The 26,938-nt window shown below is 39.3% G+C and overlaps 1 protein-coding gene across 4 annotated transcripts in view; it reads right to left on the bottom strand.

Annotated features, from left to right (window-relative positions):
• TRPC4AP (transient receptor potential cation channel subfamily C member 4 associated protein) overlaps positions 1 to 25,853 on the bottom strand; it is a 68,509-nt gene extending 42,656 nt beyond the window's left edge. Inside the window, exons 1-5 of one of the 4 annotated variants that reach the window (XM_034639911.1) lie at positions 25,637 to 25,853; positions 12,254 to 12,382; positions 9,544 to 9,660; positions 3,416 to 3,473; positions 1,033 to 1,088 (exon numbers count right to left, since the gene is read on the bottom strand). In XM_034639911.1, coding sequence (XP_034495802.1) covers positions 1,033 to 1,088; positions 3,416 to 3,473; positions 9,544 to 9,660; positions 12,254 to 12,382; positions 25,637 to 25,804 — 528 coding nt within the window. In that variant the 5' untranslated portion in view covers positions 25,805 to 25,853. The remainder of the gene's footprint in view (positions 1 to 1,032; positions 1,089 to 3,415; positions 3,474 to 9,543; positions 9,661 to 12,253; positions 12,383 to 25,636) is intronic. The other 3 variants (XM_034639910.1, XM_034639913.1, XM_034639912.1) reach the window with 3 other exon arrangements.
• Positions 25,854 to 26,938: the final 1,085 nt, after the last annotated feature.

Below are 26,938 nucleotides of genomic sequence, written 5' to 3'. Positions count from 1 at the left end.
GAAACTTAAATTCAAATCTGTGTCCCATCCAGACATGCGACAGATGATTTTTTAGTCAACCCAATTCCTGAATACATTTTATGCCCTCACCTTGTTCTATACTTTTCTTTCTTACCTACTTCTAAATTTATGACTTATGATCTTGGTAGATTTTACCACTACAAGAACGCCTGAAATCTCTTTCTGCATGAGTCAAGAAATGAAATGGAATTAAATGTTCCACTGTATGTTCATAATATATAGGTTTTGATTCTATAGGAGCATTTCCTTCCACAGGATTATTTCATTCTGGTGTGTATTACGATTCACTACGTACAGGTGACCACATACGTCCTTAAAAGACAGGTACTGTGTCTGACAAAAACTAGCACTTGTATGTTCCTTTACAAAGTGCTTTCACATCTATCATTCCACTTAGTCCTCACAAGCCTACGATGCTAGTAAGATTACTGACTGCACCCTACACATACGAAACTAAAGCTCAGGGAGGTGAATTAATAAGCACTGAGCCAGGAGCCAGAACTCCAAATCCAGTTCTAGTACTAAGTGCTAGGCTTTTTCCTTTCTACCAAATTGCTCTTCTATTCACCATTCTTTCCTTTTCAGGGGTCAACCAAGCAGAGTCTCCTGCTTAACACATTGGTGGGGCTTCTGGTTCCGGTTTTGTTTTCTAACAAGGAAAATGAAGGAACAGAAATAACAGAATTAAGAGGAATCTTAAAGGTTACACACACTCTTCCGGTATATGTATCCACTTGATAAATGATTGTTTGGTGTCTGCTTGGACACCTCCAGGGCTAAAGGAGATCACTATCTGCTAGAGCAGCCCTAACTCTTAATAATTTCTATGAAATTCTGCCTCCCCACAACTTCCACCCGCTGGTCCTGGTTCACAGGCCCACACAAGTAAGTCCAATTCCCGCATGTCTGAGAATAGGTCTCACATTCACCACCCCCACTTGAACTTTCCCCTCTCAAGCACTGCAGATGTGGTGGGCACAGAAATGGGGCCCCAAGGGCAGGCGTACTTACACAGACACATGTATTATACAGGATGCTCAAACAGTCCTTGGACATTTCGTCACTTACTGAAAGTGAAGGGGGAATAATTGGTTATTTTTCTCACTGAAAAGATGGCATAATAGAATTAAATTTTTTGAACCTAAGAACTGTTCCTCACAATCCCCTCCAAGATGATTACTTTCCTTTTAGCATACTTCTTTCCAGTCCTTGCTTACCAAAGATTTTCATGATGCCCATCAGAACCTACAAACCAATCTCTATACTGATTTTTGGTTTGATGCAGTAGCCGTTTTCTTCTTAAGCTCCATAGTCTTCATACTTTCAACCTATTGTGGTGTCGTCTCTTAATAGCCATGTTCCCTTTGTAGTTTGTTTAGAATATATCCAGGGCTTGGGGGGCATTTTTGCTATTTAAATAGACTAAAAACAAACAATTTAATATATGTATGTACCTTTTTCTGCTTTTGTTGCATTGGTTCCTCAAGATACATTTCCAAAAGCAGAAGTGCTAGATTCCAAAGTATAAGCTTCCTGATCGTACGGTATAAATTTCCACTGAAGGTTCTACTACCAGCAAACAAAAGTATCATTTTTATTAGACTCACAAGTGTGTTTTTTGTTTTTGTTATTTCTGTTGGGGAAATGTCTTTTAACGCCTGACCTATTAACTCCAACAAAGAACTAGCTACTTCTCTGTGCGCAGTAACAGGGGAATACAACAAAGGAAACAATTTTTATGACCCCTGAGCCTGGAGAGGATAAAACTGAGTATGATCCATCAATAAAGTGTTTTTGCTTGGCATTACTTTTAAGAACTATTTCCATTCATTCCTATGCTGCCACAAACTCAATGTTAGGTCTCCCTCTGAGATGTCAATGGGCAGCCCTGCCAAGCTAGCTTGACCAGAAGGGTTATCTGATATAATCTGGAGACAATGCAGATGTCCCATATCCCTTATCACTACCTTTCAACCTGTGGGGGCTTTTTTGTTTATCTCATGACTTCAGAGCAGGGTGGAATACCAGATCAGTGTATCTCTGCATTTCTAGACCTTTCATTTTCAAAGGGAATTGCAATTCACTCATTCATCAAATATTTATTCAGCATCTACTCAAGATCAGATAAAGAATACACAGTGGTTAGCAAAAAAAATAAAATAAAATAAGACAAAGTCTCTAAACCCAGTAGGAGAAAGAGAGAACAAACCCACCAACAAGTAATTACAAGATGCTACTTGCTATCAGTGTAGACAGAGAACACGAAGAACCAATTTGATAGAGTACAAAGCTGCAACATCAAAGACGAATATGAATCTTCTTAACCACTGCTGCACATACAAATGAGGCCTTACATATGTTTTGTTTGAGTTAAGGGGGGAATTTTTTTTAATTTAAAAAAGTGTGTATTTTTCCCTTTGCCTCATTGCATCCAAGAAAGCAAGATGGGTCTCCAGCAGCTCTCTTGGAGAAACATCCTAGGAAGTTTGCCCAGGGTTCTCCTCCTTGCCACCTATGCTCAAACTGGTAGTATTATCAGGAAATACAGCCTCAATATGAGCCACCAGTGTTTCTGTCAGTACATGAAGGAGACAGGCTTCATTAAGTTGGATTAGATGAACTTCTCTGAATGGGTCATCCAAGATACCTACCTTAACACTAGCTCATTGTATATAAAAGAAAAATACTTCAATTAAAAAAATATGTATGTGATGTTTGTAGAAGCACATTCATCAGATGTTAAAAGAAATTTCTGGCATGTATGTATGTTTTTTGTGATCTCTGGCTTGTCCCAGAGTACTCTTCATTTTTTTTCTTAATTAAATACAGAATACCTAAAAATAGTATTTGTAACATGTATAAGTTATAAAAAGGAATAATAGAATAATACCCACAGACCCAACACCCAGCTTAAGAAATAATGTGCTACCAAAACACTTTGACTTTCTAACCTTTACCATTTCTGGTAATGACTAAACTTTTTACCAAGAGCACATATCACCCTTACAACAACAAATACACGCTTTTTAAAATAAAACAAACAAATGATCTTACCAGGTTATTCATTACTCCCTCCATTAACTAGATAGGAAAAATAAGAATTTCCAGAGAAAACACAAAAGCTGGGCCCATGGACTATTAGAAACTACAACGATGCAATTCTTTTAGCCCAGTGGCTTTCACGCTTTTTCATTTAAAGCCCCAGATCTGTATTTCTACCTAGTACAAAGTGAAGAGAGAGAGCTCTTAGGTAGGGGGTGGAGAGCGTATGCTGCCGCTGAATGGAAGGCAGACCCTCACTGTTGAGAGAGGAGGGGAAAGAAGAGAAGCCCCTGGAACCATATCACACCAGCAAGCTGGGAAAGGAGGACCAGTGGCTCGCAAGTATACTTACTTTTCAGTTTCTGTCCCCGGATAGAGATTGTAGGCCTCATAAGAATTTCTACAAGGAGCTGTATGTTTTAAAAAAAAAAAAAAAAAAAAAAAAAAAAAAGGAAACAAAGAAAAGAATATTGGATAAAATCTTCAAAATTAACTCCAAGCAAGCACAACTTATAGAACAATCTTTTGCCATGACAACTGATGACCCAGATATCTGTCATAGTACTGAAAGACCCTCTGCTTCCCAACACATCCAGAAGGCAGTGAGGCTCTTAGGAATGAGCACTGTACCAAGGGTCAGGAAACCTCAGTCACAGCTCAGCCACCTAGTCCCCATGTCAACTTGGGCAAGTCAGTGCCCCACCATGGCCTCAGCTTTCTCATTTAAAAAAATAAGCATGTTGGACTACATCACCTCTGGGATACAATTTGGCTTTAATTTTTTAGAAGCTACAGAGTAATATTATCACTAGGATTCTTCTTTTGCTTTAAGAACATTTATGTTCTTTTACAGACATAAGTTAATAAAACAATCTCAAAAGATACACCTATAAACTTAATACAGATTTCTACGGGGGGGTAGGGATGATATACATTCATTTTTCATTTTACATACTTTTAATACAACACATAATTTTTTGCTTAAACTCTTTACAATAAGAATGCATTTAAAAACCCATTCTGGTGAGACAAAGGACAGTTTATTATGAGAAAGGGGTCAATCCATCCGGAAGATTAACAACTATAAATACATGCACCTAACAACAAAGCCTCGAAATACATGAAGCAAAAGCTGACAGAACTGAACAGACAATTCAAAAATAACAGACACTTCAATATCCCACCTTTAATAATGGACAAACAACTAAGCATCACCAAAGAAATAGGAAGACTCGAACATAATAAACCAACAAGCTCTAACAGACGTTTACAGGACATTTTGCCTAGCACAGAATATACATTCAACTCAAGCACACGTGGAATATTTACCAGGATAAATCACAGATTAGACCATAAAACAAGCCTCATAAATTAAAGGGCACTGAAATTATCAAAGCATATTCTCCGACCACAATGAAATGAAATTAAAAATTAACAAAGAAATTAGGGAAATTCACCTGTGTATAGTTAAAAAACAAATCCTAATAATCAATGAGTCAAAGAAGAAATCACAAGGAAAACTGGAAAATACTTGGAGATAGATGAATACAGTAAAACTTATGATACAGCTAAAGCAGTGTTTAGAGGGAAATTTATAGTTGTAAGTGCCTATACTTAAAAAAAACAAAAAAGAATAATCTCAAACCAGTAACCTAATCTTTCACATTGAGACAGTGGAAAAGGAGGTAGAAACCCAAAGCAAGCAGAAAAAAAGGAAAAAAATAAGAATTAAAGTAAAAACTAATTTAGTAAAGAATAGAAAATAACAGATAATCAACTATATCACCACTGACCATACAGAGAACAAAAATTACCTTTCTTCTGATGGACACTTTTAACTACTATATAAGAAGCTACACTAAGCATCTTCATATACAAAGCTTCATCTCATTTTGACTTACGTCTTCATTAGAGATTTACAGAAATGTAAACAAGGCAAAATGGATAATGATTTTTAAGGTTTAAGGCATACTACACCATTTTCAAAAGAGATGCCTCACTTCTCACAATCATCCGAAGGTGTAAGATGCTCAATCACACAGAATATAAATTCACTTCAAGTGGAAGATGAACTAAGTCAATGAATAAATTAAAAGTTCTTGAATGCCAAGCTATGGATTACACCTGGCCCACAGACATTTCATTTGGTCCACACCTACTGAAAAGCTGGGAGATGTTACCTAAGAGTCTAGATTTCCCACATCCCCCAGGGCAACAGCAATCAATGGGCATCAAAGAGTCATTTCCCCCATCAAAGGGGCCACTCTCTCCACTTCTCCACAGTCCCTGTAGGCATTTAATTTACACAGATCATCTGACTTGGGCCTCCGTTGCTCTAGTAAGTTACCCACCTGACCCTGTATGCATCTGACTTTGCAAACTCGAGGATACACTTTTCACTGTCACGTCAGCGTTGACAAAGGGGTGGCCTAACCAGCAGCACTCCCAATTATTCCAATTCGGCTGAGCTTTGGGCAGCATACTGAAGAGAGGGTTACTTTGGGGCCTTGCTAGTGACTGGCAGAGGAACAAATAAAGAACTCAGTCTCAAAAATACCTTTAGGAGCAAGACGACAAGGGAGTTCAACAAGAACAAATGCACCCAAGTTAAGGCAGGCGAAGAGAAAAAGGACCCAAGCTAAAGCTCGTATTTATGAACAGACTGAAGTTCCTGGAGAAGCTAATCTTCTCCAAAGCAGACCAAAACCTCACAAAATCAAGAAACTTTGATGCAAAGATGTCCCTGACAGGCACCTGCAACAGAAAACCGCATTTTCACTGCCAACAGACATCAGGCTAGAGACCCACATTATTCTTTTTTCCTCCCATAAACTGGTTTCCATTAAATAAATTTTGGGACACCTGGGTGGCTCAGTCAGTTAAGCAGCTGCCTTTGGCTCAGGTCATGATCCCAGGGTCCTGGGACTGAGTCCCACATTGGGCTCCTTGCTCAGCAGGGAGCCTGCTTCTCCCTCTTCCTCTGCCTGCTGCTCCCCCTGCTTGTGCTTTCCCTATCTCTCTCTCTGTGATAAATAAATAAAATCTTTCAAAAAAATAATAAATAAATAAATTCCTTGATGAACAATTCAGAGGTGAAGGGTCTCTCCAGCTGGCCATTAAGTCCACGCTACAGGACCACTAGAGCTGCTGAGGAGAGGCGATGCTGAGCAACAATTAGGAAACAAAGGCTAAGGCTGATGCTGCAGATCCAAATGTGTAACACTCCATCTTTATTTTCATGGCAAATGGCAAATGGCATCTTTAAGGAAACAGTTTTTAAATTGCAATATAACATACCAACGTAGCAGAGTATAAACCATAAACATAAAGCTCCAGTTTTTACAAAGTGAACAGCATTCCTATACAGTCACCACCCAGATCAAGGACAGATATGGGGGGGGGGAGTAGGATCCCAGTCCCTCACTCATTACATGGTGCAAAAATTTAAACGTATGCGATAAAAACTTTAAAATATTACAAAGAAATATAGACACAGTTTATAATCCAACAGTGGGAAAAGCAAGAAACAAAGCTCTGAAGCCATAAAAGGAAAGACTGAGCAATCTGATAACCTAAAAAGTAAACCCCCTGACATTTAAAAGTACCATAAACAAAGTCAAAATTCATTTCTCAAACTTAGAGAAATAAAAATACAACACATATAACAAAGGACCTTTAAAAATTGAGTAATCTCAAAGTGTTAATGTTTAACACCATCTAAATGTTTGTGTCTTCCCAAAATTCACATTAAATCCTAATGCCAAATGGGATAGCATTAGGCAGTGGGGCATTTGGAAACTGATTAGGTTTGCGGGCAGAGCCCTCATAAATGGGATTATGTCCTTCCAAAAGAGGCTCCTGAGAGATCCCTAGCCCCTCCTACTACAGGAGGACACAGTGAGAGGCTGGCAGTCTGCAACCTGGGCCTTCCCCCACACACTAAATCTGTCAGTGCCATGACCACAGAAATCCCAGCCTCCAGTACTATGACAAATAGATTCCTGTTGCTTATAAGTTACCCAGTCTGTGAAAGTCCGTAATGGCAGCCCAAACAACTAAGACAGAAAATCAGTAAGAGAAAGACCTGATAATCAAACAGAAAAGGATGCAAAAGCTACGAAGAGGTAACTGGCAGAAAAGGAACTACTTATAAACACACAAAAGATATTCAATCCCACTGATAGAAGAATGCAAATTTTAAAAATTATGAAGAGAATACATAAAGTACTCTCAGAATGCATATTAAGACAATCCAATTTAAAAATGGGAAAAGGAGGAGCGCCTACGTGGCTCATAAGTGGCAGACTCTTGATTTTGGCTCAGGTCGTGATCTCAGGGTTGTGAAATCAAGCTCCCGGTCAGGCTCCGCGCTCAGCAGGGAGTCTGCTTGAAGAGTCTCTCCCTCTGCCCCTCCCCCACCATGAGCTGTGAGCAGGCTCTCTAAAATTAATAAATCTTTTTAAAAAAATACAAAAAGAAGATATTTTCTAAGGAAGACACACAGATGACCTACAAACACATAAAAAGATGCTCAACACCAAGAGCCATCAAGACAATCAGCATCAAAAGCAGTGAGATGCCACTTCACACCCGCGAGGATGGCTGTAACCAAAAACACAGATAACAAAAGATGTTGACAAGGATGTGGGAAAATTAGAACCTGCATACACCATAAGTGGGCATGTAAAATGGTGCAGCTGCTCTGAAAAACAGTCTAAATGGTCCTCAAAAGATTAAACTTAAGAGTTACCATACGACCCAGCAAACCCACTTCCAGGTATACACCCAAAATTAATAAAAATGTATGTTCACAAAGCAGTGGGGCACAAATGTTAAGAGCAGCATTATTCTTTTTTTTTTTTTTAAAGATTTTTATTTTTATTTATTTGACAGAGATAGAGACAGCCAGCGAGAGAGGGAACACAAGCAGGGGGAGTGGGAGAGGAAGAAGCAGGCTCATAGCAGAGGAGCCTGATGTGGGGCTCGATCCCATAACGCCAGGATCACGCCCTGAGCCGAAGGCAGACGCTTAACTGCTGTGCCACCAGGCTCCCCAAGAGCAGCATTATTCTTAACAGCTAAAAGGTAGAAGCCCAAAAGTCCATCAGCTGACAAACAGATATACAAAATGTGGTATATCCACCCATACAATGGAATATTCTTCAGCCATAGAAAGGAATAAAGTACTGATACATGCTACAACATAGATGAACTTGAAAACATTAAACTAAGTAAAAGAAGCCAGTAACAGAAGACCACGTATTACATGATTCCATTCAGATGAAATGTCCAGAACAGGGATATCTACAGAGATGGAAAATAGAGCAAACATTGCCTACGATAGGGGTATATAGGGGAGTGATAGCTAAAACATATGGAGTTTTTCCTGAGGTGATAAAAATATCTTAAAATTGACTGTGGTGATGGTTGCACGTATCTATGAATTTACCAAAAACCACTGAATTGTATACTTCAAACGAGTGAATTGTATAGTATGTGAACTATATCTCAATAAAGCTTTTTAAGAAACTGAAGAAATACCATTTTTCTCCTATCAACTTAATAAATACTTAAAATTTACTTAAAATGTACCATTTGGTAAAGGCGGATACTGGGGGCTGGTAATGTTCCATTTCATGATTTGGATGGTAGAGACAAAGGTGAAATTATTTTGTGATAATTACTGGTATACTTTTCTATAAGCAAGGCTTCAATAACACAGTCCATAAACACACATATATACACTGTGCTGGTGATGGTGTAGATCAACAGACACTCTTACACTTTGCTACTGGGGTGTAAGCTGATAAAACCTCTTAGGTATATAATTAAGGAGTTTATAAACAATAAAGCACACATAAGTTTTGATCCCCCAGGTATATACTCCCATGTACAAAAGCCTTTACTGCAACCTTACTGTAAAAGAAAAGATGTGAGAAAACTCTAAATGCCCATCAATTGGGGCATGGGTAAAAAAATTATGATATAATTATACCAGGGAATACTATATAGCTATTTAAAATAATAAGGCAGATTTACATATACGGAATCTACCCCCAAGCTAGACAATTTACATGGAAAAAGCAAGGTACAGAGCAGTGTATCTGTACAGGGGTATGCCACCTCTACGTGGGGAGAAAATAAACCTAAGGTGAGGACAGTGGGGGTTATTTACACACACACATACACACACAGAACATCTCTGGAGGGACACAGAAAAACTAGAAATCACAGCTGCCTCTGAGGAGGGGATGGGGGATAGGAGACGCACCTTTCATTTTGTGCTTTAAAAAAAGAAAAAGGTGGATATATTATCAACTCAAATAAATCAATTCTTCTCCTGTAAAAAGCTATGGTGCTTCAACACAGGTGAGGGCCCAAGCTTCTGAAGACTATAAATACTGAAATGTCTCGTTTCTCCCATTTCAAGAGTTAAATATTCAAGCCATTAAGCAGTAGTAATAATGACCAACTACTTACATCAACACCTCCAAACAGGTCAAAAATATAAGTATTTGGATAAGTGGTTTCTTGGGTAAGTTTCCTCTCTTCAGTAACAAATGCCATAGCCTCCATGGAGAGAAGAGGAGAAATTTCCTAATTTAAAAAAAGTATACAGACAGACTTTCAGTTTTAGTATCCAAGAGGAACCACGCACCAAAACATCAGTTTGCATTTTAGTCACAACCTGAATGCCCATGAGCCCAAAGATAGCCCCCAATGAACCACAATAGAAACAAATAATAATCTTACAGAAAAGCTAATATGACGGTCAAAATCTGAATAGTAACAATAGCTCACTTATTTAATGCTTATTATGTACCAGGTACGGTTCTAAGTACTCCATGCATGACTCCTTTTAATTCTCACAAACCTACAAGACAACAGTAATTTATCATCCCAATTTTATAGATAAGCAAACTGAGATACAAAGAAGTTGTCAAGGTCATACAGCTGGTAAGTAACAGAGAGGGGATTTAAATCTAGGAAGTCTGGCTCCAGAGTTTGCACTCACAGAAGAAAAAGGAACTATTTGGGGTGAACTATTTGGTGGGAAGAATCCAGGACCCTACTGTTAGGCTCTCTCTTCAGAGATCTTGAGGGAAGATGGCACACGATGGGCTAGGGCAGGGGTTCTCACACTGTGGCGAACATCGGAACCACCAGAAGGACCTGTTAAAACCCATACTGCTGAGTCCCACCTGTAGAGTCTCCAATTCAAATGGCCTGGGGTGGGGCCTGAGAACGTGCATTTGTAACAACCTCCCCAGCGTTGCTAATATTGCTGGTCTAGGCACCACACATCAAGAAAAAGCAGAACTCTTACAGATAACCGGTAACATGCTGGGCACCGGGGTTTGATACTTTAGCCCATCTAATCCTTAAAATAATTCAATGAAGTGAGTATAGTTTTACTCATTTTATACGTGAAAAACAAAATCACAAAGCTGCCCAGGCTCAAGTAATTAGTGACTGAACCATTTACTAAAGACTGAACCACTTTCTCGGGGTCTCATTTTTCTCAACTATAAAACTAGGATGTAATTCCTGCTGGCAACATAGTACAGTGGAAGCTGGTCTTAGAGGAAGACGAAGACAAATCTGGGCTCATCATGTGACAGCCACAGGATTTGGCTGGTTTATTGCTGAGGCTATTCTTTCACGACTGAAAAAGGGAATTGTAGAAGACATCTGCGTTTGCCTGCCCACTATCTCTTTATCTCTTCTTCAAGTAAAAGCCCCATTTCCTTGGGGGAAAGGCCCCTCCCCACTTTCCACAGAGTTCTGCCGGGGTTGCCACCAAGCACCAGGAGCAGGTGACCAGGCTTTGCCAATAGTCTCTCATCCCCCTCACCTCGGTGGCTGGCCCAAGTTGTAGAAATGTCACCCTAGAGCTGTGATTACGTGGAGGAATATGAGGCCACACACAGATGTCAAGATAAGAAAGTACAGCTTAACCCTGTTCAGCCCCTGAATTCACGCATATGCTCTCCAGTTATGCGAGACAATAAAGGATCTTTTTTGCTAGTCTGAGTGGGTTACTGTCACTTGCAATCAAAAGTACTCTGGACTAAAACAAGTATACCACGCATGTCAGAGTTACCATAAGAATTAAATAAGCCTTGTACACAGGCTTCAAAGAAGTATGTGTTGGATGAATAAAGAAATAGTGATCATGCATCAAGAGCAAGTATTCACAAATGTTAATTTCTCTCTTTCTTCTACCCCACATTCAGAGATTTTGCAGGAATAGAGTATAATAATGTATAATTCCTTGCAAAGCTTTCAAACAAATGTAAAAGACTCTATTTCTATCCCATTCAGACTATATTAAGAATACAAAACACCTTTTTTAAATTAAATAAACTTTTATTTGGAAATGATTTTCAATTTATGGAAAATCTGTACAGACAAAACATCTCTTCTTAAAGGGAAAGCTTATTTGCTGCCTACTTTATTTTAGAATGACTTATGTGATATAATAATCAAAACTTTACCTCTGAAGAACATTATATCAAGTTTCATTATGATCAACTATAACTTGCATGGGTTTTAACTGCAGCTAGTACTGGTGATCTAAATTCAAATTTGGACCTATCCCCCAAGCTAAAGTTTGGATACAATAACTCCAGACCTACTGAACCTGAAACTCTGGGCAGGCGTGTGGGGGCCAGCACTGTTTTACCAAGCCTTCCAGGTGATTCTGATACACACTCAAGTTCGAGAACAAGTGCCTTAGCATCTCTCTGCACTCTTCCATCCCTCTCCCAACCATCAACCCCAGTTCCTTCATCTTATGTTGGTCATAATGGATCAACAACCACAAGGCTACTTCCTTGAACCTTTAGCAATATGGGAGTTTTAAAACTCCTGCTCAAAAAGAATGTCATCACAATCCCGGGACACAGTGTTGGCCTCCCAAATTAAGCAAGCACTGCCACAAAACAAGTGTGAATAAAGCCCAGAAGCACAGACACAAGGAACTTAATGGTGATTATTTCTGGGTGGTGGGATTATAGCTGATTTTTATTTTCTTCTTTGTACTTTTTCTGAACTTCCCAAATTTTCTACAGCTTACACATTAACAACAGGCTATTTTAAAAAGTACATACGCTGAAGGAGAAAAAAAACACACATCGTGTCACCTGGAGGCTTTGAATGCAGCCCTTCCAAGGCCCCTAAGAGTTACCTTGAGGATGTTTTGGCACTCAGTGAAGTCACTGTGGAGGTGGCTGGTCGCATACAGCTTCAGGAGCAGCTGAGGAATTCCACTCCACTTGGACTGTTTGTCCCTCTCTGCCAAAAACGTCTCCGTGAACTGTGAATCAAAGAAAAAAAGAAAAAGGAACGTTTTACCCGCGAGGAAAGAACTACCAGCATGCATGGCAAAGGGAAGCAGCTGCCTCCTAAACACACCCAGGACAAATAATTCAAAGGTCTCCTTCTAGAAACCTTCAAAAGCTCCCCAAGAGCCTACAAACTAAAGTACAACTCCTTGCCTTGTGACATAGCCGCCTTTATATTCTATCACCTGCCCTCCTCTCTAGTTTCATCCTTTTCCAGTCACACGCCAGGCTCCAAATGCACATGTTTTCTATGTCTCTCTGCACGTGTTCTTCCTTGCCTAAAATGTCTTCTCCCGGTCTTTACCTGGAAAGCTCCTTCTCCTTTTTCAAAGTGTAAGCCAAATAAGCCAAATGTTCCTTGCTGGGTCTTCCCTTCTCTTTTTTTTTTCTTTTTTAAAAGATTTTATTTATTTGAGAGAGAGAGAGAGAAAGCGCAGGCACACACGCACACTAGGAGTGGAGGGGGTTGGGGGAAGAAAGAATTTCAAGTAGACTCCACACTGAACATGGAGCCCGACGACATGGGGCCTGATGCAGGGCTCAATCCCACAACCCTAAAATTATAACCTCAGCCCCGAGATCAGGGCCTGAGATGGATGCTCACCAGGTACCCCTCCCCCCTCTCCTTTCTAAGCGAGTAAGTGTCCCTCCTCTGGGGCCTTATCTAACATTTTTCCTCCGTATCATAATTACTCATTCACTTGCCCCCTCCTCCTGCAGACCACAAGCTCCTTCAGAGTAGGTACCAGGCTGTGTTTATCACGCCCACCTTCTCTCTCTCAAAGAATGGCAGGCATAGAACAGAGACTCAGTAAATGTTTGAAGGAATGAGCAATAACCTTCTAGTTTAATGACAGGTTCATTAATCAATTATGGCACAGTTCCACTAACATTCTTAGGACATATCATTAACCAGAGGCCGGATGTGAATTATTTTCATACACACTTGTCCCTCGATCAGATCAAAAGCATCTCGTGACTATTATTACGGGACATGCAGGTCTTCAATAACGTCTTAGTCTATCCTGACGCATACCAGTCCTATGATTTTGAATAAATCCCACTATTCTTCCTGAGCTTGATTTCTCAGATTGTAAAAATAAGATAATACAGAAGTAAAGGTAATGAAATGTTTGTGAGAGTAATCTGTGTTTGGGTGAACCAAGAGCATTACCAATTCTGTAGGTAAAAAAAATGACTGAATATCAGCAATTTCATATCATTCAAAAACAATGTCCAAAAACAACGGGAAACCATCTTTCCTTTCCTTGAAAGGAAAAAAAGAAAACAAACATGGTTTTATGGGACTCAGCAAAAGTAGTGTTTACAAATATACAGGTATAAGCATTTATATTAAAAAGGAAAGATATCTCAGATAAATTATCTAAACTTCCACTGTGAGAAACTAGAAAAGAATAAACCAAACCCCAAACAAGCACAAGGAAATAAATACTACTACAAAAATAAATGATATGGAGAATAGAAAAATAATCAAGAAAAACCAACAAAATCAAAAGTTGGTTCTGTGAAAAGATCAACTAAATTAAAATTTTAGTTATAATGACCAACTTAACACTGACTCAAATAACTAAATTCAGGAATGAAAGAGGGGACATTACTACCAACCATATAGAAATTAAAAGGTTTATAAAGAAGCCGTAGTAACAATTATATGCCAACAAATTACATAACCTAGATGAAATGGACAAACTCCTAGAAAGACACAAAAAACTGAAACTGACTCAAGAAGAGCTGAATCAGTGATTTAATAAGAAAAAAGGAAAGAAAACTACCCACAAAGAAAAGCCTAAGTCCAGATGCTTCACTGGTAAATTCTACAAAACATTTAAAGAGAAACTAAAAATTCTTCACAGACTCTTCCATAAAACAAAAAAGGGAACACTTCCCAACTCATTCTGATACCAAAATCTGACAAAGATGTCACAAGAAAACCACAGACCAATATCTCTGATGGATATAGACACAAAAATCCCCAGCAAAACACTAGCAAACCAAATCCAGCAACATGTAAAAAGTATTCCAAACCATGACCAAGCAAAGTATACTCCAGGAATGCAAACTGGTTCAACATATGAAAATTAATCAATCTAATCAACCTGATAAAGGGTTATTTGCCAAAAGCCACAGCTATCATCATAATTAACAGTTAAAGCCTGAATGCTTTCCCATTAAGATCAGGAAAAAGACAAGGATATTGATCCTCATCACTTCTATTTAACATTGTACTAGTGATTCAGGCCACAGCAATTAGGTAAGAAAAAGAAATAAAGGCATTCAGAGATGGAAAAGAAATAAAACTGTATTTGCTATCCTATGATATTGTATATAGACTACATTATGGAACCCACATATAAAACTATTAGAGCTAATAAAGGAATCAGCAAGGTTGCAGGATAAAAATCGATATACAAAAGTTAGCTAAATTTCTATATACTTAAAATAGACAATCCAAAAATGAAATTAAGAAAGTCCCATTTATAATGAAACACAAAATCATAACACTTAGGAATAAATTTAACAAAAGGAATACAAGACTTATAAAATTAAACTACAAAATATTATCAAAAGAAATTAAAGAACCCTAAATAAATGGAAAGCCATCCATGTTCATAGATTGGAAGACTTAATATTGCTAAAATGGCAATACTTCCTATATTGATTCAATGCAGTTTCTATCACAATCCCAGGTGGCTTCATTGAAGAAATTGACAACCTGATACTAAAATTCATATGGAAATGCAAATGGCCCAGGATGGCCAAAATAATCTTGAAAAAAGAGAACAAAATTGGAAGAATCACACTTTGATTTCAAAGTTTATTACAAGCTTGTAATAATCAAGACTTTGGCATAAGGATAAACAACAAGATCAATGGAATAGTACTGAGATTCCAAAATTAAATCCCTACATTTATGGTCAACTGATTTTTGACAACGGTGTCAACACAATTCAATGAGAAAAAAAATGTCTTTTCAACAAATGTTGCTGGGACAACTGGTATCCATAAGCAAAAGAATGAAGATGGACTCATTTACAAATACCATATCTGTGGTATGTGTAAATTAACTCAAAATGGATCAAAGATCTAAATGTAAGAGCTAAAACTATAAAACTTTTAGAGGAAAACATAGGCATAGATTTCATAACCTTAGATTAGGCAATGTTTTTCTTAGATATGACCTCTAAAAAACACGTAACAAAGGAAAAATAGGTAATTCATCACACTGAAAACATAAAGAACAATTATATGAACATCTTAATTGATGAGAAAAAGATTTTTATAAAATGCAACATCATAAACTGAAAAAAGAAGTGAACAAACAACAGTATCTACAGAAAACCTTAAGCGAACATCATACTTAATGGTGAAATGTTTAAAGTTTTCCCTCTTAGATCAGGAACATGACACTTCCACTCAGGCAGCAGAGTTAGGCAAGAAATAGAAAAAATATAAGATCGTAAAGGATAACATAAAACCTTCATTTGCAGATATGATATTTGCAAATGACTGTATACATATACAATCAAAAAGAATCTAAAGGTAAAGTATTAAATATAAGGGCCATATAAATACAAGAATGATATAAAAATCAATCTTGTTTTTATATTACACCTACAGTTACAAGGGTGGAAGAGAAGAGAAGGGGAGAGGAGGGGAGGGGAAGGGAGAGAATGACTATATTGTATTCAATAGATTGAATGCAATCCCAAACAAAATTTTGTTGTAAAAATGTGCAAACTCATTCTAAAATGTATACACAAACGGCAAAGCGCTAAGAAGAGCCAAGGAACTCTTAAAGATAACTATGTACAGGAACTATTCCTATTCAATACACTATAGTCAAAATCAACACACATGAAGTTACAGAAAATAAGACACAGTGGTATCAGCACAAGGATAAACAGACCAGTGAGAAAAAATAGACAGGAAATGGACATGAGAACAGACATCACAGAACACTCCTGGAATAAGCAACTTTTCAATAAATAATGTGGAGTCAACTGGGTATGTTTATGCACAAGCTTACACCACATCCAAAAATAAATTCCAAATGGAACATATATTTAAATGTAAAAGGCAAAACAATAAAGCTTCTAGAACATAAACAATTTCTTCTTGATCCTTACGGTAGGCAAAGACTTCTTAAATTGAATACAAAAAGCACTAACCATAAAGGAAAATAGTGATACAATGAGCTACGTTAAAATTAAGCACGTGTGTTCATCAAAAAATCTTTTTAGAGACTAAAAAGGGAAACCACCAAATGAGAGAAATATTTATAAAACATCATTATAAAGGCTCATACCCAGGAAATGGAAAGAACTTCAAATCAATAAAAAGAAAAAAAAAAAAACCCAATAGAGAAAAATATGCAAAAGATCTAAGCAGGCCATCCACAAAAGAGGATGTTCAAATGGTCAACAGACTTCTGAAAAGGTGCTTAACTTCATTAATCATCGGGGAAACACAAACCAAAACCATAATGAGATACCAATACACAAACACTAGAATGACCAAATTTAAAAAGACTGGCAACACCATGCATGGGTTAGTGAGAACATGAAACAGCAGGTACTCTTCATACATTGCTGGTGAGAATGCAAACTAGTACAACCACTTGGGAAAGTGGTAATAGCAACCGGTGCTGAACCCATACATATCCTATAACCCAGCAATTCTAAATATATACCCAAAAGAAACTGTGCATATATGCACCAAGAGACACGTACAAGAATACTCACATAAGTGGTACTCATAAAAGCCCCAAACTGGAAAGATCTCAGATACTCGAAGGTAAAATGAACTGTGGTTTATTAATAGAATACTATACAGCAATAAAAATTAATGAACTACAGCCTCATTATCATCATGAATGAATCTAACAAATATTGAATGAAAGAAAGCAGATTCAGTACATACTGTTTAATTCTATTTATATAAAGCATAAAAACTAGTACACCTAAAGACAATGTTAGAAGTCAGGTTAGTAATTTCATTTGGAGAGGAGGAAAAGTAGAGCTGTAGAGTAGAGGTACAGAGGTGATCTGGTTGGTTGCTACATAGTTGATGGTTTTATTACTACTCATTGAGCTGTACACATATTTTTTGTGCATTTTTATTTGTATGTTATATTTCAACACAAGAAGTTTTTTAAATGCCTGAAACAAAATAGATTTGTATGTACTGATTATGGAAGGATCTCTATGATACATTTTCGAGTGAAAAAAATAAATGCGCAATAGTATGTACCTTATGATACCACTGTGTAAGAAAAAAAGATATATAGACACATTTGCTTTTCTAAATTTAACATGTCTCTAGATAGATACACAAGAAATCAATAACCACAGCTGCCTCTGGGAGCAGAATTGGAGGATGCTAGCAGAGGTGGTAGTGGGCTATTTGCAAGGGAGACTCACTTTTCTCTGTAACCTGAATGTGTATGTGCGTATGTTTTCTATTCAAAACACATATTACCTCTGATGGGGAAGGGAATGAGATGAAGGGACATTAAATATACTGATACTGTCTTAAGTTTGGTGGTAGGTACATGGGTATTGTCGTAATATTGTGGTATTACTTACTATATAAGTTTTTGTAGGTCAAATATTTAATAAACAAACAAGTCTCTGCACAATGGTACCAGTAGATGCTCAATGAATATTAATTACCTTCCCCATCCCATTCCCATCGTACCTACACTTATCTTTCACTACCTTCTATACAAGCATTCACTGTCTCTTCCCTGTCTTCTAATGGCCAATTAGAAGGACTTTCTCAGTGGTGTTCTTAGTGCCAGAAATATCTCTGCTACTCAAATTCTACTCATTCTTCAGAACCAACTCAACTCTCCCCTATTCCATGAAGTTCTCCAAAGCAATCAGCCCAACATAATCATAGGAGAGAAAATGGCTTTTAAAAATAGGAGGACCCTAAAAAATCTTAAAAAGTTAAAAAGAAAAATAGGAGGACTCTAAGAGAACATTCAGTGCATTTTGCAGAGGAAATTAATTTCAGGTAATAGACATGACTTTTTAATAGTTGTTATTTATTTTTTAGTTGTTACATATTTTGATGTATATCTACACCAAATGTCCAGCCCAATGAATACAAAAAAAGACTATCACCATGATTAAATTTCAGAATGCCAGAGAGAGAGAGATGATCCTAAAAGCTTTCAGGGGATGGGGGGGATAGGTCACATACTAAGGAATGGGAATCAGAACAGAACCTCTCAACAGTTACACCAAATGCTTAAAGACAATGGAATAACACCATTACAAATTTAAGGGAAAATCACTCCCAACTTAGAATTTTATACCCAGCTAAACTTAATATACAAGTATAAGAATAAAAGACATTTTCAAATATGCAAGCTTAAAAAAAAAAGCCACCTCTCAAGTACTCTTTCTTAGGAGGCTACTAGAGAATGCACTCTCCCAAAGAAAGACAGGATTCAAAAAACAAAGGATCTGGATCTAAAACATAAGAAAAATAAAATGCTTTGAATTTGGTGAAGGGAAATTCCAAGAATTCAGATGTGTAGCTGTCCTAGCAAGGAACTAGTCTAAATTGGAGGAAGATGGAGAATTCCAAGAAGGATTTCTTTTTAAAAAATAAAGTTTTAGAATTGGGACTAAATTATAAGCACATAAAAAGCAAAGCAAATTTTAGAAGAATGAGATTATTCTAGTGAAAGTAGCCAGACTCAAAGGCTGCATATGGTACAGTTCCATTGCAATGACAGTCTATAAAAGGGCATAGGAATAGGACAGTAAACAGAAGAGCAGTTGCTAGAGGATGGGGTGGGGAAGGTGTTAACTACTACAAGGGAATTTTCTATATCCTAACTGTAGTGGTGGTCACACAACTGCATTTGTCAAAACTCATAGAACTAACAGACATACCTCAGAGACATTGTAGGTTCAGTTCCAGACCACTGCAATGAAGTGAGTCAAGTGAATTCTTTGATTTTCTAGTACATAATAAAAGTTATGTTTATATTACACTGTAGTCAATAAGTGTGAGATAGCATTATGTCTAAAAAAAAAAGTACGCCTTCATTGAATTTTGCTAAGAAATGCTGTCATCTGATCTTTCAGCAAGTCAATCACTGATCACAGATCATTATATTATAGTAATTAAAGTTTGAAATATTGTGAACATTACCAAAATATGACAGAGACATCAAGTAAGCAAATGCTGTTGGAGAATGGCACCAACAGACTTGTTCCATGCAAGATTGTCACAAACCTTCAATTTTGCAAAAATGCAGTATCCGTGAAGCACAACAGACAAAGCACAACAAAACAAAGTATGCCTCTATACACTAAATAGGATAAATTCTACTATATTTATATCTCAATTAAAAAAATGGAGGGGGGAGACAGTGGCTTTAAATTCAAAGGGAAACAAAAAAAATATACAAAGCATACACTACTATATGGCCCTACTGCAAACAATGATATCAGCATGATCACCATCATATAAATACTTAACACCAACAGCCCAAACTGTGATGTAACTAAATTAGGAGAATGAAAAAGAAATATGTGGCAAAGGGTGTTGTGAATTAAATCCTAGTTTACAAGAAAAGAGATAGTGTCTAAAATTGAAAAGTCAAGAAATAGCCATAAAAGCATGTTACTTAAAAATACTGGCTCTCCTGGGGAGCCTGCATGGCTCAGTCATTAAGCTTCTGCCTTTGGCTCAGGTCATGACCCCAGGGTCCTGGGATCAAGCCCTGTATCAGGCTCCCTGCTCAGCGGAGAGCCTGCTTCTCCCTCTCCCACTCCCCCTGCTTGTGTTCCGTCTCTCACTGTCAGAAAGAAAGAAAAGAAAGAAAGAAAAGAAAGAAAGAGAGAGAGAGAAAGAAAGGGAGGGAGGGAGGGAAGAAAGAAAGGAAGGAAGAAAGAAAGAAAGAAAAAAAAGAAAGAAGAAAAGAAAAGAAAAGAAATACTGGCTATCCTGTTTCCTGCAGGACCCTCCCCCCTGCAAAACAAACAGCTACAATGTGGACAGTGGTTGTGTGGGGAGGGTAGAATCTGGGGATAAAAAGTGGGACAGGGCACGGCCATTTTTAATTATAAGGCTCATAATACCCAGAGAGTTTCCCTATCGTATTCCAAATATTCAACTACACAAGGAATTTCTTTACGACGTCTACATTATCTTACAAGGCATTTACTCCCATTTAAAAATAATCATTTGGACTTTGTTTTCCTTGTGAACAGCTGAGTACTGTGATGAAGAGCCACCAATCCAGTCATCTTCAAAGCTGAATTACTGGCAGGTGTTGTATGGGTTTCTTCTCTTGGAGTACTTGTGGTTTGACAGTTTATAGCAGTGATAATCTCTTACATCATGCTGCCTAAGCTGTCAACCTGTTCAGTGGATGTGACATTTCCACTTAGTTTTCATTGACTTATTGTCTTTACTGCTTTTCTTTTTAAATAAAGGCTGAATTTCATAAACATAAATATTTATCTTGTTTAGTCCCAAGTGTAAGATAGCTTTTTAAAAATTTATTTATTTTGTGGAGAGAGAGTGTGCACAAGCAAGGGGGGAGGGGCAGAGGGAGAAGCAGACTCCCCGCTGAGCCAGGAACCCAATGTGGGACTTGATCCCAGGACCCTGGGATCATAACCTGAGCCGAAGGCAGATGCTTAACTGACTGAGCATCCAGGTGCTCTAGTCCTAAGTGTAAGATATCTTATGTCTTACTATATATTAAAAGCAAGTAAATAGAGGTCTTAAAAAATAACTCATGAAGGGGCGCCTGGGTGGCGCAGTCATAAAGCGTCTGCCTTCGGCTCAGGGCGTGATCCCAGCGTTCTGGGATCAAGCCCCACATCAGGCTTCTCCGCTGGGAGCCTGCTTCTTCCTCTCCCACTCCCCCTACTTGTGTTCCCTCTCTCGCTGGCTATCTCTCTCTGTCAAATAAATAAATACAATCTTTAAAAAAAAAAAATAACTCATGAAGATGAAATACTTTGTTAGGGTATTCTGATAATAAATGTTAACCAAGGAATACCTGTGTCCACTTTAATGGGATTCGTTTTGTTTCAATATAATTAGGAGTGAATTTTATGGTTTGTAAATATAAAAACTTCCTGTTAAAATGAACAGTATGTCTATTTTTAATTTATGAGAATTTATCCTATCCAGGGGTTTTTCAATACCAAACTGCCCTTGACAGGCAAGGGGACTGTATTTGACTTAAATCCCTACATTTCACAAATCTAATGCAGGATGAGGCTAAAACAAGTTGCGCTTGCTGAAATTTAAAAAAAAAAAAAAAAAGGAGGTGTCAATCTCAAGAAAAAGTATGAAGTAACATTCAGGTAGAAATTAGATATGCCAGTAATCTTGAAGGAAGCAACAACTAACATTTGGGAAACAGAATGAGGATGCCATAACCTAGTTTGTCACCAGACTGCCAAACCGACGGACTAAGCTCTAGGGGTGGTGAGTCATGACCTGTGTGAGTTACTCTGCCTTGAGCCTAGGGTTTGCCTAGTCTATCCCTTTCCCTCAACTTCTACAGATCATGCAGGTCTTATGCACCCACTGTGAGGAATGCAGATTTGATTCTAACTGCCGTGGGACGCCACCGCAGGGCTTTAAAAAGCAAGGGATTTGTAAGATCTAATTTGCTGTAAGGATCAAATGTGCTGATAAATGTACACAGGCTCTGTAAACACTAAAGCATTACACCAGCATTACTTTATTACCTTGACAGAGGACAAATTAAATGGGAGAAAAGAAAGGAAAATATGCTAAAACCCACCTAGCATAGGCCTGTTATAAATCAGGTGGTCTGGAGTCTTCTCCCAGACTTCTCTTACATCCCATTTAGGGAAATAGGGAAGACTGGGAGACAATCAGGTTTGGTGAAAGAGGAATTAGGGAATCAGGAATTTTATTTGACATATTAAGTTTGAGATGCCCACTAGACATCTAAGTGGAGGTGTTGAGAAGATATTTGGATATACCCACCTGAAGCTAATGGGAGAAATCTGGATGGAAATATAGATTTAGGATCCATCAGAATATAGAGAATTTGTTAAACAAAACTTGCTAACCTTTATAGCATGCTTACTATATTTTAAAACACCTTTTAAGTGCTTTATATGTATAAACTCACTTGATCCTTACCACATTCTTACAGACTAGGTCTCACAATTAGCCCAATTCTACAAATGAAGAAACTGAGGCATAAAGAGATAAGTCAAGACAGCAAGTATGTACCAGAGCTGGGATTCAAACCTAGGATATCTGACTCTAGAACTCTTTAAAGCCATGAGACTGTTTAGCAGTAGAGACAGGATTGAGGAGGAGGAAGACTGAGCCCTCACAAATAGTATTTCAAATCAAACACTTTTCTGAGTCCTGCGTATCAAGGGCCTGACACTGTTTCAGGCTCTGAAAGTACCTTAAGACCAAGTCCCTTAAGAAGCCCAGTCTAATAGCTGCAAGCTGACAGCGACTATTTACTGAACATCTACTATCTGCCTCACGCTGGCCAAGCTTTTCAGAGATACGATGTCACTTAATCCTCCAAACAGCCCTATGAGATAGATATTACTATTGCCATTTTAGAAATAAGGAAACAAAGCTTCAGGAAGTTTAACATAATCTAGGTCCCTCAACTAGTAAGTGACAGAACTAGGGTTCAATCTAGGTCCACCTTCCTTCAAAGTATGGTCTTCTACCAGGAAATCCTGTTATATGCTACCACATGGATGAACTTTGAGGACTTTAAGCTAAATTGGAATAAGCCGGTCACAAAAAGACAAATAGCATTTGATTCAACTTCTATGAAGTATCGAAAGTAGTCAAATTCATAGAAACATAAAGTAGAATGGTAGTTGCCAGGGGCTGGGGGCAAGGGGGTGGGAGGGGAGTTGTTTAATGGGTATAGAGTTGCAGACTGGCAAAATGAAAAAATCCTGGAACTCTGATTCACAACAATGTGAATACACTTAACACTACTGGATTGTACACTTAAAAATGGGTAAGATGGGAAACTTCATGTTATGTGTTCACCACAACTTAAAAAAATTGTTTTTCAATTTGGTCCTTCCCAATATACCACATGCCATAATGGACACGCTTACTGTGCTATGGAAATGCACAGTAAGGAAAGAATTTACCTGTAATGTGGGGGAAAGGGGGTGTGGGGGGCAAGGAAGAGATGAAGGGAAGTTACCAAGAAAGGATACAAGTTATATTTTGAGACCTTTAGTTGAAATATAATGAATAAAGCTAAGACTATTGACAGAATTGTAATGAACCACATTTGAAAGATGAAATTCCCCACTTTATCCTCACCAGAGTTTTAAGAAGATCTCTCCATCTCAACATCTGAAAGAGCTTCCACACTTGCATACAACTACTGATTACCACAATAATCACTAAACCAGGCTCAAGAATATCCTAGCACCCTTCCATCTGGTGAGCTTCTCCAATCTCTTCCCATTCCAAGTCATCCAGCACTGGAAACAAATTAAGTATCCTAAATTGCCTCATTTATTATGCGAATGACTTTTGTGGCTCCCTACTGCCCTCAGAATGTGAAGTAGCAAGATGGGTGTTTAGTAGATCATCACCTAAATTTTCGGAGCCTCAGTTTCCTCATCTGTGTTGAGAGCGGAGTCCTGACACCTCATTCAAAAGACTGAAGATTAAATGAAGACACTGTCTGTATACCTTGCACAATGTTTGATCCGAAGTATGTGCTCAGTGAAGGTGAGTTAGCTCCCTTTCTACCTGTCCCTGCAACCCAGCTAGGTAAGGCATTTTGGTTTAAAGAGCAAGTCTTTCCAGGATGTTAAGGCAGATAGAGAAGAATGCAGGGGGAAAAAAGTTGCTCAACTCTGATTATCTGATGTTCAGGAAAATACTGCTAACCCAGAACTGGTTCTTCATCTGTAACTCGCTAACACAGAGACCACCTGGTTTTTATCTTTATTCTGTCCTTTTAATCATATGAGTAATACCGAAATGGCAAGTTTATAGATATATATAGTATACTGTGAAAAATCTCACTCCCATTTTCTCCCTCATCTACCCAATCGCCATTGACCCCCACCAACCCCCACCAACCACTGTGTTAGTTTCTTGTGAATCCTTCAAAAAGTTTCTATATGCAAAAGCTGTCTTTAAATTAAGCTAATGTTTTACAGGTGTGTTTGCAACCTAAGTTTTGGGAATGAAAGGGTACGGGTAGCGGGAGCGAGGAGCCTAGGTCTTTTCATCCTGCCTTACCCTAAAAGCACTGTCCTTCATTCATTCAAAAAATACCAATCATATATTGGGTGCCTATTAATAAGCCAAATACCAAGTACAGCATTAACTAACTGGTTATCTTTCAACCATTACTAAGCAACAAAATGGACTTAACGCTTTACACAATTGTCTCCATTGATCCTCACACCACCTTAAGAGGCAAGTTATTAATTATCATCTCCATTTTACAAATGAGAAAACTGAGGCACGGAAAGGTAACTTGCTCAAGCAAGGCTTTGAATCCAGGCCTGACTCCAAAGTCCTCGCTCTTAAGCATGACGCTCTACATTGGCAAAACAGATACAGTCCCTGCACCCTTTGGAGCTCAGCCTAACGTGGGATACAGGCGAGAAAAAGGGTAGACAACAAAGAAATATGTAATTACAGACTAAGAAAGTAATGTGAGCGAAACGAATTCAGGGCTATGATTGAATAACAATGGGGACCTACTTTAGAAGTGGGGTAGGGGGTAGTGTCAAGGAATGGCCTTTCTGAGAGAATGACATTTATGATACGCTTAGGAACCGTTCGGGGACTGCAATAATGACCCACCACCCAATTCACGGGGGAGAAACTCTCGGCCCTTAGAAGCTAAACCAAACTCGCTCAGGGTCCCCCAGACGTGCAGACGTGGCGCAGGGTTGGGAGGATCCAGGAGCTGGGCCCAGGGCTCGTACACGCCATCGATGCCCGATGCAGCCCAGGCCCGCTCGGCCCCTAAGCGGGGCCTCTAGCCGGCTGCTGCCCACCGCCCCGCGGCGGCTGACAGCATCCGAACAGCCTGCAGGGAGGCCCCGCGGCCAGCGAAGAGGGGTCGGGCCCGTACTGCGGCAGCCTGGAAAGGCCTCTTCTCCGGCCCCCCGCCAGCTCCCGCCCGGTCCGCCCCGCCCCGCCCCTCCGGGCCGGCTTCGTACCTGCACGGCCCGGACCAGGCCCCGGCCGGTCAGTTGGCCCTGCCGCAGCTGCAGGAGAATGTTACCGGGCCGCGGCCGGCCGCCCCATCCGCCCCAAGCCGCCACCGTCGCCGCTGCGCGTCGCCCTCGGCCGGACCTAGACCCAGCAGCCGCCGGCGCCGCCGCCATGTCTCCTCGTCCGACAAACAGGAAGCAAGCGGCCCCGGGGCCGCGGAGATTTCTACGGGGCGGCGGAGGGGTCGCCGCAGCGCCCCCAGCGGGCCAACGGCGGAGGCGCAAGCCGCGTGGCAGGGGCCGTGCGCGCCGCGGACCCTCCTGGGATATGTAGTCTTGCTTTCAGGCCGGGCAGGTGCGATATTGAGATGTGGCGTTTCGTGCGCCACTTGATTTTGGGGCTCCTCGATCCAGCATTTTCGGCGAGGTCCACCGAGGTCAAAGGCAAGTCCTGCTTGAGTACTCTCCCATTTCTTGCCTGTCTGGGGAGGTTACAGCAAACTGGCTAGGAAAAATCCTGGGCTCCAGTCCAGGAATCAAGCCGCCTAGCCTGATTCCTGCCTGCCTCTCTCTGCCCCTGACTGGGTGTGGATGGACCTCGGCTCTCTGGTCTTTAATTTCCTTGTTAGTTCATTCAGTCAGTAGTTCCTGGGAGCCTATTCAGCCAGTAAGTAGTTCCTAGAGGCCCCGAACCGGTCACTGTGAATACAGTGGAGAGCAGAACAGACTAACTAGGTACCTGTTTTGGAATGCAGGTTACAGCAGAAGATAAATCCGTACACAAATGCACGATAACAGACTGGCTAAGTTGTGTAAGTGGGCAGGTTGTTGTGCAGTTAAGTAAAATAATGGAAGGGAAAGGGATTGGTAAATTATGACATCATATCCTTTGTCAGAGGAAACTTGTCCTAATTTCTCTCCACCAGATAATATGTTCTCTCTATTCTGAGTCCATGTAATCCTTCTTCTGGCAAGCCTCTGTGTCAGGGTGGCATTCTTGCCTTCCCCTTTCCTTTCCTGGAAGGGGTCTTATAAATGAAAGAGGAATGCTGGTTGCGATGCAATAAGGAATGGTGGAGATTGTGACTTATCATTTATCACCCAAACCAGAACACTTCTAAGAGAAAAGGGGGACTATTAATAATTATGCTGGGACAGCAGGCATGGTGACCATTAACCCAGTTTGCCTGGGATAGTCCCCATATACACCTGCTGTTTATGTTAAAAGACCCCTCCCAGGAAAGGAAAAAGGGAGGTAACAACATCCATCTAAAATGAGTGATCCCTCCTGGCCTGCAGCAGATAATT

Source organism: Ailuropoda melanoleuca, chromosome 13 (genome assembly GCF_002007445.2).
Source record: "Ailuropoda melanoleuca isolate Jingjing chromosome 13, ASM200744v2, whole genome shotgun sequence".
In the NCBI taxonomy this organism is placed as follows: domain Eukaryota; kingdom Metazoa; phylum Chordata; class Mammalia; order Carnivora; family Ursidae; genus Ailuropoda; species Ailuropoda melanoleuca.
The sequence above is the reverse complement of the archived record's forward strand: the minus strand, read 5'-3'. Positions and strand labels throughout refer to the sequence as shown.